This window comes from Epinephelus lanceolatus, chromosome 2 (genome assembly GCF_041903045.1).
Source record: "Epinephelus lanceolatus isolate andai-2023 chromosome 2, ASM4190304v1, whole genome shotgun sequence".
Classification (NCBI taxonomy): Eukaryota; Metazoa; Chordata; class Actinopteri; order Perciformes; family Serranidae; genus Epinephelus; species Epinephelus lanceolatus.
The window spans coordinates 51369295-51385375 of record NC_135735.1 but is presented as its reverse complement, the minus strand read 5'-3'; the positions used below and the strand labels follow the sequence as shown (position 1 = coordinate 51385375).

Sequence of the window (16081 nt, the reverse complement as noted above, 5' to 3'; positions counted from 1 at the left end):
ATCAACTTAGAAAAAACAAATCAAACTGAGACATGATATTATGTCTTTTTATTATTAAATAACATTCATGTGCACTTTATGCCACATTATGATATACTCTGTCTGCTCTATATTCTTGCAGATGAAGTTGTAGAACTACGTCAGAATAGCTGTCCATCATATAATTTCAAATTATCTATCCAGTTTCAATGCCTTTATTGTCACTGCACAGCTGTACAATGTTATTAGGTGTCTCCTGTGGCACATACAGAAACTTCACAAACAGACACATTAAAGACTACATACATAATTATAAAAACAATAAATAAGTATGAAAATGAGGCAAAAGCAGAGTAAGAATAGTAAATTATTGTATGTAATCATTAAATATTGCAGGTATTCAGGATATGTATCGCACATATGTAGGATATTCTCCTTTGATGTCTTTGCACATATCTTATATCATTGTTATTTACAGGTTAATTCTTTAATGGCACTTAGCTAAAACCTTTTCAGGCATCTGGAGATGCAAGGAATGGAAGAATTTTCTCTTTGCATTTTTTATTCCCTTATGATAACAAAAATCAGTGTATCTTTTTTCTTTTAATGGACCCCTATAGTTTTTTTTTTTTTTAATATATCATAACATACCTAAACCGAATGGTAGAGATAGCTCGATCAGGTTGAATTAAATTCAACACATTTTTCATTACAACATAGTCACTCAAACTGTGCACTATCAAATGGTTGAGCAGGACATTAAAGGGTGAAGGACCTGTAGTGCCTTCCCGAGGTGAGAAAGGTGAAAAGGTGGTGACCTGGGTGAGACGCGTCTCTAATGATGTTCAGGAGTATGCGAAGAGCTTTCCTGAAATTATAATTTGGACAGCCCTTTGAGGCATGATATGTTATAAGGCTATAATGACTTGACTAATCTGTTTGGTATGAAATGTGCTCTAGAAATAAATTTGCCTTTGCCTTTCCTGTCTTCTGCAGTGCAGCTGACAAGCCACATCAGTATGCTGTCAGTGAGAATGGCTTCAATAGAGCAGTGATAAAAAGGCAGAAGCTGCTGCTGGACAGGTTGGCTCTTCTGTTGGCGGTCCTCCAGGTTTGGCTTTAAAACAAATGAAAACTAAATGTTCCAGCTGTTGATTTGGAAGTCAGGCCCTCTCCATCACATACTAAACTACACAGACATTTCCAAATGATCATGTATGATATTTTTGATTCATTGGGCTGGTGTATGTTTGGAAACAGAATCATAAATCCTGAACACTTATTCGCCTTAAACAAGTTTTCATTTCACTGTGAACTCCTCCCACTTAGCGGCCCCTGAAGGTCCGCAGCCCACAGTTTGAAAACCTTGCGCGGACAGCAGGGGGCGCTGCGCCAGCAGTTTGACCGCCTGGAGGCTGCATAGCTCTGTTTCCTGAAACGAAGACTTCAGGATTAGGAAGAACACACCCAGACCCAGTGACATCAGTGGGGTTTGAAGAGGAAGAAAAAAGTCTCAACTGTGCAGAAGAGGAACAAGAGGGCCGAAAGGTCCTACCCGGGTTTCTGTCGCTGTTGATTGTTTGTTTTAGCTCCGGATTATTCGGAAACCAAACGCTCCAAACTGTGCGTAAAGTTTTGACCGAAGCGAACCGCTGGAGCGCAGAGAGTCGTGTTTCTCAAGAGAGGAGGATGTCAACTTCTGACGAGACAGACGGGCTCCGGCCGAGATATGGCTGTAAGTTCACACTCGTTTTTGCTCACCTTGAGATGCCAGGCAGGCAGCTTCTCCTCACTTCACAGCTCCGGATCACCGCTCAGCTTCTGCTTCATGCAAACGCCCACAAACTTCAGCAAAGTCTCATTTTTTCGTACAAAACGCTCCCAGTCAGATAGGGTTTGATTTCTGACAGCATGGTCTCAGCTTAATTATGACTTCCGCGTTTTTATAATAGGCTAATGCATGGCAGAACAGGGCGGAAGGGAGGCCTGCTTTCAGAGTTCACTGAACTTTTTCTACGTTAGTTTTTACACTCAAGTTACGACCTACTTGTGCCAAATATTTAAAACAGGACAGAATATTCCAATTGTAGACAATCTATGCAAGTTTTGGGATTCAGGGGTGTAGAATTGCTCAATAACCACCGCCCATCGATTACTTACAGAGTGGATTTCTAAATCTGCGGAAGCAAACTGCAGAAAATGTGTGAATCAATTCTCCATCCTTCATTCTGCACAATAAAAATGTGCTTTATTAATAAATATAGAAAACAAGAAGTAGCTTGTTTAGCTGGCATATCCTGATATTTCATTTGTGAATACTTCTCAGTGGTGAAACTAACTTAGAAACTGGTGGTGAAGAGGACATTCATCATGTTTTTACAGTCTCGGTTTTTGTCGAGATCAGGATTTACCTGTAGAAGGTGATGTCTGTGATCCCACTCAAGTTGAACTCTCCCACTCAAATGTGACAGGAGAAGATAATGGGGCCTCTTTGTTTTGGGCGCCCGCCTGTCCCCCATCCCCCTCTCAAGAATTTAGGAGAAAACTTAAGTGGGGAACATTTCTCTGCAGGCGGAATCATGGCTCCACTCTGGGAAATCTCCCAGGAATTGCCCCATATAACCTCCCCTGCATTGTTTTTGTTTTCAGTGTATGAATAAGCATTCTATTTACAGACAAAGGCATGCCCTCATCATATAGTCCGACAGCCCTGAGTCCCAGTGAGCTCATGTGTAAACACAGATGACTAGTGAATGAGGCTAGTTTAAAATACCTCAGTGTTTAGAGCTTTGAAGAGGACAAGGAGCTGGTTATGCAACCAGGAACAACTTCATAAACATAAATGTTCATAAATCCATCATTTATAATAATTCTCTCTGCTCTTTTTGTTTATTTAGCAAGAGACCCAGCTCTTTATTGCGATACTTTTCAGAGTGATTAGATTAATTTCTGCAGCTGTATTTAATTGCCATATTGTGTATGTTTCTGGCTCCAGCTGTCCTGGATGGCGTGGAGCGGCTCACAGCAGAGGAGATGGATGAGCGGCGGCAGCAGAACATGGCCTATGAGTACCTGTGTCACCTGGAGGAAGCCAAAAGGTAAGAGCTGGAAGATGGTTCATTGCGAGCTGGCTGAACCTCTGCAGGCCACTAACACAGAGGGAAGAGCCTATGGTGACAGCAATTCTGATTCAACTCTGATTCATGTCACACACTGTCTTACACACTGGGGTTCAGGGTTTATTCAATTCAAAAAAAAGGTATAGTGAAAGTAATACAGAGCTGCCATCAGACTCCAGCGGATGATGCAAAACACATCATCCAGTGGAACTACTGGCTGTCGGGCTGTTGCTTGAACTACAGACTGTACTTCCACATCTTTGTATTTCCTGCCACACATGCAACCACAGACACAAAGAGTACAAAAATGGATTAAGAGATAGGCAATCTAACAGACCAACACGTATCAACTTGAGGTCCACATCATTTTCTGTTGCTTCAATAATCAATTAATGGACTGATCACTTCAACTCTTGCTGTCATGCTTTGGTAACTGATTACATAACATGATCACCATGACAAACTGGCATCAACATTTGGGAGTTTAGTCCATTCAGACATGTTTTTACTATTCAGTTCAGTGCAGTGGACACTAGTTTGATTGTTTGATCTCCACTCACTCACTTGGAAATTTTCACATTGTAGTTGTTGTTGATAGACATGTTGAATCTCCATTCTTTGTCCATGTGTCAGCTGTGTATGTAGCACAGAGCACTGACAGGTGTTGTAAAGTGTCTGGTCACACTCAAGATTTGGTTTATATATTCTCTGATCTAATAGTTTTCCAATCAAAAATCAAGCAAATTTTAGATACACATACAGTTAGTTTTTAGTTTGATATATTGGTATTGGCACTAATACTGACCTTGTTAAGGTCATGATGTGACTGATCCACAGTAAATACAGTGTCTTTGTAAGAGTAATTTAAAAAAACAAACAAACATGTTTTCTCTATCACTTATATTCATCCAGGCACAGGAGGCATTTTGTCAGTAAAATCAAGGGTGAAGATTAGGGATTGGAATTGATAGGATTTTATTGATATCAATGCCATTTTCGATTCTGCTTATTGATCCGATTCTTTATCGATTCTCTTATCGATTCCTCCTGTGAATTCTCTGTGTAGAAAAAAAAGACCTTACAGGTTTTCGGTGCCAACAACACAAATTTAGATAAGTGCTTAGAGATAAGTGCTTGTGTAAGTAAACAAATATGAAATTGGTCCACAGCTATCATCTAAAATGGAACAAATGAAAGAATATTTGTACAGCATTTATTTTCATCTACGTCAAATAACGTTACAGAATCTGTCATTGAATGTGTTGTGCTATCGTTAACATGGGACAGGACATACGTACCGTCACTGGCACTGCTCTGCTGAGACTTTGCTGCAGCTGCACTTAATGCCATGTGACGACAAATGCTTCAGCATGTTGGTGGTAGGGCTGCACAATATTGGGAAAAATTGCCCCCAGCGATATATATTGCGATTTATATATTTTTTTTAAGGATGCATTATTTTCCACCAGATGACTTCAGTAGCTCTACTTGGTGAGAATTAATCATTCTGGAATTATTAGGCTGATATTGCTATGAATGCAACAGCATAAAATGTGCTGAAAATAAGCATTTGTTCAGTGAAACCACCATCTCTTTCAGTGTTTACCCTATATGCAACTATTTTTTCTTCTTCTTTTTTTCGTCTTAGCTCTTTAGAAATTATTATTTGGCGCTACAGACACTTCATATCCAGGTCAGTTCACACACTTGTGTGCAGGGGCGAAAATCCCATTTCATAGTTAGAGGGGACGATAAACAGTAAAATTTTAGAGAATAATTCCAGGGGGGGGACAAGGAAAAAAAGTTGTAGCCTGTCTTTTATACAGCATCTTTTACCGCAATTTGACGCTTTAATCTTCTCTCTATCTCTCCAACAGGCAGTAAATAGTACTGCATTGTTCAAAAATTATTAATTGTGTCTCAAATTATTCTGGGGGGGGGGCAGCTTTACTGAAGGGGGAGTCATGTCCCCCCTGTCCCCCCTGGGATTTCCACCCCTGCTTGTGAGTAAAACATATGAGAGGAGAGGGCTCCGTCTTATCTCTTCATAAACTAAAGTTCTATTATTTTGCGCGACGGATGCATCATATAATAACACAAGAATATACTATTTATCGTGTTATACGGTGAAACGTTTCACCTTATAATTTAATGACTTATATTGTTTACATCACGGCATGTCATTTCTGTCTCTACATGCCTTACAGTCCTCCTCTGCTCTCTATATCGTGCACGGCAGAGTTCGGCCCCGATATGCACAGACACACACAGACACGTGCTCTTTCGCGCACACACACACACACACACACACACACACAAACAAACATGTGCGTGCACACACAAACACACAGACACAGGTGAGCACACTAGAGTGTGGCTCGGGCCACATTTTCCCGAGTCCGAGACATCTATACCCTAGCCCGGCCTAAACCCGCAGCATGGCACTGTACACACAGTCTATGGAGCCAAGCCTGTGTTGCGTTCAGGCGTTGTCACATAAAAAACAAATTCCAGCACTTGAATAGGCTGTTTATTCTTTATTCCACTAAATTAGATATCTTTGTTGGTCAGTCATTAAAACGGAAGTGAGTTTTACGCGCATCACATGGTAATTTAAACGTGCATGCTTAATTTAATTAGGGCAAGCCACATGTCGCAAGTGTGCATCACAATGGCGATGCTTAAAAGATATATCGTTCAGGCCTAGTTGGTGGTTTTTCCGCCCTTGCATGTAATTACGGTGCTGCATAAATTGCATGTCACGCTGTTAGTCTTTTTTGGTGAAATCTTTTGGTTGACCGTTTCTGTCTCTCCACCATTATGTCTTCTTTGTTGTTGAACGTGCTGCTGACTGACGAGCGTGATGTGCGTCATCGATGTAAAGATTCAGCGTAATGAAAAGAATCGATAAGGGAATTGTTAAGCATAAAGGCTAATGATGTCGATGAATTGAAACAGTTGGAACCGGTTCTTAACAGGAAACAGGAACAGCAGATATAGAGCTTTAGAAAATTATATAAAACATAACTTTATATGTAGCACACTTTAGCCAAACATCTCATCTGCTGTCATGTCATTAATGAAGAAATAGTTGAGGTCCGTCTGTTATGTGCATCTTTGTGTGTGTGTGTGTGTGTGTGTGCGTGTGCGTGTGCGTGCGTGTGTGTGTGTGTGTGTGTGTGTGTGTGTTGGTGGTGGTTGCCTGAGCGCGTTACAGCTGGTGTATGTTTGCTGTTAGTGACTCTAAAGTCAACCCCACTGCAGGCTTGCAAGTTCAAAAGAGGAAGGATTGTGTGAGACAGGAAGTGACTCAGTCTCTGTTGATTTTAGTATTTCCCTCTGTTGCCACAGAAACCCAAAGTTGTCATAGCAACAGGTTCCGGTGTGAGTGCTGGAGTCTGTGCTGCTGTGATAGTGTACACTTTTGTATTTGTGGTGTGGCGTGGCACATTTTTCTGCTGGGGGGGCCCACTGCCATTAGGGAGTACCATTGCCGTAAGTGGGGGGGGCATAGGGCATCAAGTGGCATCTATAGCATATATGTTAATGTTGGAATATTTCACAGAAAATGACATGACTCTGCTTTTCCTTCCTTGACCCACAATATCACTGGTGTCAGACAGTGTTGTGACAGGGTTTCACACAAGCCATTAGCATGTCAGGGTGGAATTGTTCAGAGGAAGAGTTTGCAATTGTTTTTGTGTTTGTTGACCAAATGTGGTCTTTTACTCAATCCAGTTTGATTTACATATTAAAAAGTTTTGTATCTGTCTACTAGCACGTTAAAGATTTCATTATGTTTTGACTGGCTAATGGCTTATGAGGTAGGTCCTTTTGACTAATAAGTAGGTAAGTAGTAGTGTATGTCTGAGACTGAAGGTGAGCCACTGTATCTTCTTTTTAAAAAACATTACATTCATAACCCTTTGTGTGCCCTTGGTAAATGAATGGTAGTGGGTTGTACCACCCACACAGACCTGTTTCTTTCCTTAAAATACATTTCCAGCAGAGTATAGCTGCTAACTGCAAGTGATCCAGGATTTGTTTCCAAGTGAACTGATGAATCTGTTATTACAACACACTTTATTAGTCAGTAAAGGTGTCACCAAATACAGATACATTCAGCACTGAATGTCAAGGTACTTAAAGGGATAGTTCAGATTGCTTGAAGTGTGGTTATATGGGGTACTTATACATCAACAGTATGTTACATACAGTAGATGCAGCGGAGATGTCACAGTAGATGTCACCTTCAGTTTGGAGAAACAGGCTGGAGTCTGATATGGAAGCTAAGCAATGAACTGCTGTAGAGGGGTCAGCAACAAAACGTAATTTAGCCACCTAAAAAAAGTACCACCTGAAAAGATCAATATCAGCTTAAATGTAAGCTATATTGAGAGTATTTTTACTGTTTTACCTTTCCGTCATACAGCCGGTTCTGTCTGGGAAACCATTAACGGCTTCAGTTTACCATCTCTGCTGTTGTCAAAGCCACTGAGCCTTATTGACAAAAACAGTAATTTTAGCTTGCTAATCACAGGAGCTGCTGGTCTACTACCGCTGCCTCAATCAGTTAGTTTGTCTCATGGTGTGACTTTGGTGAATCCGAACTAACCTTTTTCAACACCAAAGTCACACAATAACATAAAATAACTAAGTGGTTATTGCAGTAGTAGACTTCAGGGATGCTAAGTCACTGTCCCAATGAAGTCTGGCTTTGAGGAGGACACTACATGTGTTTACCTGGAGCCATGTATTCCTTTTGCATTCGGGTTGGAAGCCCTACCCGAATAGAAATGCTCCTTGTAAACACCTCAACCCGAATGAAAACAGCCAACCCGAAAGAAAATCTAATCGGGTGCACAGGGGTGGAATATTCCTTTTCAGAACCCGAATGGAAGACTTTTTCTGTCTTGTATACACCTCCTACCCAATTCCAGCCATTCCGTTCTTTCAGTGCATGCTCATTTCCTTGCCCTTCTGGTGTGATGACATATACAGCGTGCATATCAACGGGCTGAGATAGAGCAGTCGGACTCGTTGCACTCACCGGTTTCCATTCGCCACAGCATGGTCCTCTATCTCCCTTCTTCAACTTTCTACCTCTCTTCTCCTCCTCAACAAACGAAGTATTAGCAGAACAAGGTTGTTGTCGTACTGATGCTTTAAGAATTAAGCAAAACAAGCCTGAAAAAGGAACTAAGAACGGCGTCGTCTAGCATTTTGTTATCCGGAGCGAGGACTACAGTGTTTTCTTCCGGTACACGTAACATCCGCCCCACCCCCTATCCAATCAGAAACCTTCCCTGCCCCAAACCTTGCGCAGACCCAAATAAAGGCGATTAAACTGATCTCCCATGTAAACCCTCATTCGGAATGAATATTTCCCATGTAAACTACCTGGTAAAACTTTAATTCCGAATGATTTCTTTCAGATCTATTTCATTCTGAATGAGAAACCATCATGTAACCGCACCTAATGTAACGGCTTCATTCTACTGTCTGACGAAAAGATAAAGCAGTGAAAATACTCTCAATGTAGGGTACACTTAAATTGATTTTGAAATTTATTTATTTTTTGGTGGGACTTTTTTTAGGCGGCTAAAATATGTTTTTTGCTGACCCCTCCTATGCAGTAGGTTGATTAGCTTCCATGTCAGACTCCAGCCTGCTTCTCCAAACTGAGGGCATGCCAACTGCCATCTACTGTATATAATATACTGTCTATTAGGGGTGGGAATCACCAGAGGTTCCATGATATGATATTAGGGTTAGGGGTTAGGGTTAGTTAAAGGGTGCACCCACAAATTAAAATTCAGGCTGTCCCCTGTTGGAACATTGTGTGCGCACAGTCCTTCACCACCTGGATCCTAAAATAAACACCTGTTTTATTACATAATCATGCTTCCGTGTTGCGCCATTCAAATTAACAAGAATTGCGGTTTAATACTCTTAATTACAGCCCTCCATTCCGAAATCCCCCCCCCCACTCCGAAATTTATTTTCAAGTCCATATCAAGTTTCCTGTATCAAACACTGCCGCCCGCTCTCCGTCACTCGCACAATTCCGAAATTCGTTGTACTACAAAAGCTTGAAATGAACGTTCAACTCATTGTTTTTTTATTGAAAATACCTATGTCACTGCCTTCATTTATTAGGCTATGTATAATTTCTCTAGCAGCAAACACATTTAAAGGAGACGCTCGTCAGGTCTTTGTACGCGTGCTGTCCGTGGTGCTGAAATCCCCGCTCCTGCTGACAGCAGACCGGTGGAGAAAAAAAAGACATTTCTTTGCTCTGTGCTTTCAGAACATAGTCCCACTGTGTTTGCAGGGCATATCAGGCTGTGTGATTATGCACAAAGATTGGTTAATGCATTGGAGCAATTTCATACAATTGCGGACATTTAACATGATAAATTAATTTCAATTCAACATGGTCATTTGCTTAGAGGATTCAGCTGAAGCACAATGAGTGTTATATGTCATTAAGATGAAGTATTTGCTTGTTTTGTGGTTAATTATGCACATGATCCGTTTGACCCCATCATGTGGTCCGTTCGTCCCTGCAGACAGGGTTATATTGTTCCTTAAATGGCTTGATTTAGTTATCAAAGTTTCATTTTCTTAAGAAAACATTCTAGTTCTCTTATAACTGCATGTTATTATAAAATAACTTCAAATCAAATCCTTAATCATTGATAAGTGTGCGTGCTTCCCCCGCCTCTCCCAACAAAAATTCCACCCCCCCTTTCCTCAGAAAATAGTTCTGACATCCATGGACATAAGACTAAAATATCCACAAGTGTTTTACAGTAATTGTTCTACCTGTACGAGCTCACAGAGACCAGTGTGTCTTGTGTACTGGACTGGACAGCAGCCGGCAGTCATCTAGTGGTTGAACTGTATAGATTTATTAGGCTACATTATAATTCATTATTTGTTATTAGTGAGGATCATTTTAGATGTTGTTTACTGTTTATAGCCTGTACTATTTACGTCAGCATATAGTTTGTATTCACAAAATACAGTCTGATATTCAAGCGGATGCGCTGGAAAACTTGGCAGAGAGCCAATGCTGCCTGGCTGCATTGTAACGTAACAGTGACCTGTCTGAGCTTTCAGCGTGGGAAATAATTGTATGTCGAGCGCACGTTTTAGTATCTCGTGTGCTCGATTTAGCTTATCTCGTGCGCACAAGATACTATCTCGTGCGCACGAGATAGTTTTTTTTCTTTTTTTGGGGACTTGAGGGGCTCCGTATGATGTAAGATATGTATGTAAGATATTACCACATAGAAATATCGCATTACTATGCTGTGTGATGGAAATTTTATCTGGTTACATGTATAGTCTTGCAGCATAAAGACAAGATGCCATGTGCAATGTCAGAGCACAGGCCGTGACTGTTATGAAGAAGTCTTCTCTCCCTTCATGTCATCTGCTAGACATAATTTAAGTGCTTACATAGAGATAAGCTGGGAGAGCCTCTCGGGATGGTATGTTTTTAATTGTTATCCTAAACAGACACTTGACCTGTACTTCACACCCCAGTTAGATAACATGCTGTTTAAATATGATGCTCTGAGAAATGTTCAGGGCTCACTCTCTCAGCCTTTTCACTTGACTGTTTAGTGTGTGCCCGGTTGCAACTGTTGCTGGATTAAACTTTACAGAAAGTCAATGTTTGACTCTGTTATCTGAGTATTCTTTATTTGGAAAAGTAATTTGCTATTACAGCTGTATCAGATTTTTCCCCTACCCCCACTGTCTATGGGTAAGTACCTCATACAACCCCACTTCAAAAAAATCTGAACATTCCTTTGAAAGTCAATGTTGCTGCTTGTGTTGAGCTGCAAATTCACACTGCGAGCCTCCTGTTTGGCCACTGAGGTCCTGGAGCCATCTGTTGTTTTCATCAGGCAGAGTTTCAGGCAAACGGAGCTCCATGTGGGGAACACCTGAGCCTGCAGGGGAACGCTGAGGGAGGAATGCTGGGACTGTATGCTGATGCTGAGTGGTATGATGGGAATGCTTCTGACAGGTGCACAGAGCAGGGTGTGAGACGGCTGCAGGAACGCATTGTGGCTCTGTCACTCTTATAACACTACTGCTGTCAGGTGTGTGTTTGAGCCTAGAAGGCCAGTATATGGATTTGGGTACAGCCTGAACTTTCTCTCAGCAGAAATGCAAACTGTGTGTTATCACTCTTATTTTCATGTTCCCATCAAATGCAGAGGAGCAGTCTGAAGCTGACGTGACCTCTTTGTGCAGTATCATGCCATATTTGAATGTTCAGCGACCTGCGCAGTTCTCTTGGCTTTTCGAACAGTACATGCTGTGTGTTTGATGCTGCGTGCTAAGCTTGGCTCTAAGGCTACAACTATGGCTGTTTTCTTTATCATTTAATCTGCAATTGTTTTTAGATTGCTTTATAATTTAGTTTTAGCTATATTGCCTTTGAATTGCAGGTTTTGTCCAACCAGCAGTCCAAAACACACAGACACTTAATTTATGAAGATGTTAAACTGAAAAAGCTGCAAACTGTCACATTGATGAAGCTGGAATCAGGAATTTTGCATGGTAAATGAGTTATCGATTATCAGAAATTGCCTACCAACTAATCTAATCTAATGTAATTTCTTAAAGATAAATTGAAGGCCTTATTGATGCTCACTCTCCACATTTCTTTCTCTGTATATTCAACTGTCTTTCTTTCCTTATCTCACTCTTTGGTTGGCTGCTGCAGTCTCCCTGGGAATGCAGTTGGACATGTTTTCTGTACGATACTTCTGTTTATTGATCCATGCATGGTGCAAACTGCACATTCACCCCTCCTTACATCTGAGTGTACATCAAACCGTTTCATGTAGTTTCACTATAGATTTGCTGACAATGAATGATACACATAACGTTTGAAGTCAGGATGTCATGACTGCTGCAGCACCTCTATCACATGTCCTCCACATTGGCCTCTTCCTCTTTTCCTGTTCTGGGTGCAGTGAAGTAAAGCTGGTTGTAAATCACTCACTCAGCAGATATTTTCAGCAGTTAACATAGTTTTTTCTGGGGGTAGCAGAATGGTTTTGATTCCACAGGTGAACTAAATTTCTCTCAGATCTGACAGCAGAGTGAAAGTGAAGTGGAGGAGAGAAGAGTGTTTCTATGATGGTACAGTGGAGTGAAATTGATATTGATCTGTTATATATTATTGAATATCGGCAGTAGAAATAACTAACTTTCCCAACATTCTCTGCTGCAGAGAAATGTAACAGATATTTTGGGTGCGCTCACTTTCAGTTTCAGGTGCTAATAGGGTTAAAATGGGGAATGGGTGGTCGGGATTGTTTGACCTTGTCTGTCTGGTGTTGCTGCCTTACTGGACCTACCGGTTCTAGTGATGTCACTGCATTGTCTGAATCTCAACAATTGGTAATTTTCTGGTGCATGAATTGCAGTTTTGTCCAAATTGATTGGAAGGATGACCACAGCTTTGAAAATTAGACCCAAGTGACAACAAATTGGATGCCATGCATACACACATTTAGAAATCTGTGATGATCTCATTCATTTTAATTCAGAACATCTGATTGGCCCCTCAAAATCACTTCAAATCAATTCACTAAAATCAGCCTGATCATAGATATTTTTCAAACACGATTCAAACAAAACATCATGTTAGATTAAATCCCTTGTTATTCGCACTGTTGTAAGAATAGAACAGAATAAAGTAACATTTTACTGTCTGCTAGAGTGGAGAATTGTCTTAAGGTCACAAGAACATAATGGTTCCTATCCCAGCTTTCATTGATAATTTCAGACTGATGCAGTTGTCATGTTCACGACCAGCACCCATGCTGCGTAAGCAGCAAATGTATGTGCTCACACCATAGCCCATGGGCGCTCAGGCTTTAAAATGAGGTGTGGTGAAGTGCATTGTTAGCATGTTGGTATTTGGAGGCAGCAGAAAGTGATTGCAGCATTGATTAATTAAAAACTTGCTCTAAAGTCAGAATGATACAGTATTTTTCTGCTATTCAAAGGGTTAATTATTCAGATGGTAAGATGTGCCTAATAGGTGGGTTCACTAAACGCATACACTCTGCTTGTCACATACACAGGGACATGTGGGTGGGTTGGGTAAAAATAACATGGGAGATACACTCTCATTGGTTGAATTCATATTATTGCGAAAGCACACCTATGATTGACAAAGGGACTAAGTACAACTCTATTGCACCCCCAAATGCACAGTTTAACTAGCAGAAGTGGAGTTGGACACACCTAAATTGCACTTGCACCGTGCACTTTAGACCCTGGGCTATGACAAAACAAAAAACACTCCAGTATGAATTACACTACAAATAAAATAATTAAGTAAGAAAATAAAAATTGCTATAAACTGCTATAAAAATACTTATATGTAATATGATAATTAATAATAATAATTAATTGACACCCTCTAGTAAAAAAACAAAACAAAAAAAACCAATAAATGATACAAAACAAAACCACAATCATTCAAATATCAGCAGTGGAAATAACTCTGGCCATAGCCTGATCAGCTTTTTATAGATGATGGACTTCCTGTAGAAAATAATTCCAGTGTGTTTGTGTTGTGTTTTGCCTCCTTCTCTGTGCTGTCCACAGACTCTGTAGGAGTCCTTGTTTACACAGTGCTAAACAACGTGAGATGGTCATGTCATGACTTTCATTTCATTTCATTTATTCCTTTTGACCCCTCCCCGGGGTATAAGGGGCAGACAACAAAAAATAACATTAACAAATCAGAACAGGCGGCAGCCAATGCACAGCAAAATAAATAAAACAGAATTTGTGTACATACATACAAGTCAAAGCAAATCAAGAGAAACTATTCAAGATTTTCTTTAAAAGTTTCAACAAATTTGACAAGACCTTTACTTTTCAAGATGACATTAACTTTTGAAACTTCTAAATATTTGGATTTGCTCTGTAGAACTGTCCGACCAACTCTCTTCTCTCTTTATCAAAAAAAGAACACACAAGTACATAATGATATTCGTCTCCTCAATTGCCAGTCAAACAAAGAGTACATTTCCGGGGGACATTTTCACGATCATACCTGCGCTCAGAGATAAGTAACTTATGATTTCCACACCGAAACTTAAACACACAAACTCTTTCGGCAGGTCTTAACATAATCAGATAAGGTTCAAAAGTGAAATCAGTTTTAAACAATTTATAACTATCACATAAATGGTTACTTTGTAATTTCTCATGCCATCTCTGTAGTTCCATATCAGATAATCTACGTTCAATCATTAATTTTAAATATTTAGGGTTCATCCGTCCAGCGTCATGCCTTAAGTACGATAAACCACAATCATCAAGAATATTTTTAACTTTGGAAATGAATTTACACTGAAAAATATTGTCATCATACAAAATCTTGAAAACAATAAACACAGTCAAAGAGATTTTTGCTGTGTTATGACTAATTAAATGTACCCAAAAGTTAATCTTTCTCATGTTTACCTTTAAATCTAAACTATTTCGACCAAACTCTCCATAAATAATACAATTTGACTGCTTTAGAGAGAGACCTGGATGGTAAACCAACAGTACAGTCCAAGTGTCAGTATAGTCTGTCTTAGACAGCCACAGTATCATCCTGCCTCCCATCCCTGCTACCAAATCCTCCTCACTTACTCCACCTCACTGATGGTCCTGAGCTGCCATCCTCATCCTCCCTCTGTCACTGTGGTTAGGAGAAATACAGAGCAGTTCCTTTTTTTCTAAGAGGGGGGTTCACATTCAGGTCTGGAATTAAAAGAGTTTCTAATTAGTATTTTGAGATTAGATTAGATTAGATTAGATAGAACTTTATTAATCCCTTGGGAAGACTCCCTAAGGGAAATTAAGATTCCAGCAGCATTGGATAACAGCACACAGGGTAAAGAGCACACAGGGTATCAAGACGTAAAAAAAAAAAAAAAGTAAAAACAATTTGTAAAATATAAGATATAAGATATATGATACAGTTATGATATATACAGAGAATAAATAAGTAATTCCTTATTATATTCCTTATTGTGGTGGCTACTGGCTTCTAGTTACTGCTCCTTCCCGTCCTGTCTTCCTGTTACTCCTCCTCCCCCCGAGCGAGGAGTTGTACAGTCTGATGGCCTGAGGGACAAAGGAGTTTTTCAGACTGTTAGTCCTGCACTTGGGAAGGAACAGTCTTTGACTGAACAGGCTCCTCTGGTTGCTGATGACGGTGTGCAGAGGGTGACTGGCATCGTCCATAATGTCCAGCAGTTTGTCCAGTGTTCTCTTCTCTGCCACCGTCACCAGAGAGTCTAGCTTCATGCCAACCACAGAGCCGGCCCGCCTGATCAGTTTGTCCAGCCTGGATGTGTCCTTCTTGGATGTGCTGCCCCCCCAGCACACCACGGTGTAAAACAGGACGCTGGCTACCATGGACTGGTAAAACATTCGCAGGAGTTAACTGCAGATGTTAAACGACCGCAGCCTCCTCAGGAAGTACAGCCTACTCTGTCCCTTCCTGTACAGGTGGTTGGTGTGGGTTGTCCAGTCCAGTTTGCTGTCCAGCCACAGCTCGAGGTACCTGTAGGAATCCACAGCCTCCACCTCAACTCCCTCTATCAGAACTGGTCGCGGTCTTGGTCTGGACTTCCCAAAGTCAGTGACCAGCTCCTTTGTCTTCGAGGTGTTGAGCTGTAGATGGTTTGTGTGGCACCAGACAGCAAAGTCCCTCACTAGGCTCCTGTAATCCTTCTCTCTGAACTTCTGGATGTGACACAGCTCAGAGTTGTAGCAGAAGTCCGAGGTGTACAGGGTGAAGAGAAGAGGGGCCAGCACCGTGCCCTGGGTTGCTCCGGTACTGCTGATCACAGTGTCAGACATGGTGTCCCTCAGCCTGACGTACTGGGGCATGTCAGTGAGGGAGCTGGAGATCCAAGTGACCAGCCAGGGGTCCA

General features: G+C 40.9%; 1 protein-coding gene across 1 annotated transcript in view; it reads left to right on the top strand.

The window, feature by feature from the left end:
- Positions 1–1455: 1455 nt before the first annotated feature.
- iqgap1 (IQ motif containing GTPase activating protein 1) overlaps positions 1456–16081 on the top strand; it is a 134427-nt gene continuing 119801 nt past the window's right edge. The window contains exons 1-2 of the mRNA XM_033622149.2: positions 1456–1714; positions 2975–3077. Of these exons, the coding sequence (XP_033478040.2) occupies positions 1669–1714; positions 2975–3077 (149 nt within the window). The 5' untranslated portion in view covers positions 1456–1668. The remainder of the gene's footprint in view (positions 1715–2974; positions 3078–16081) is intronic.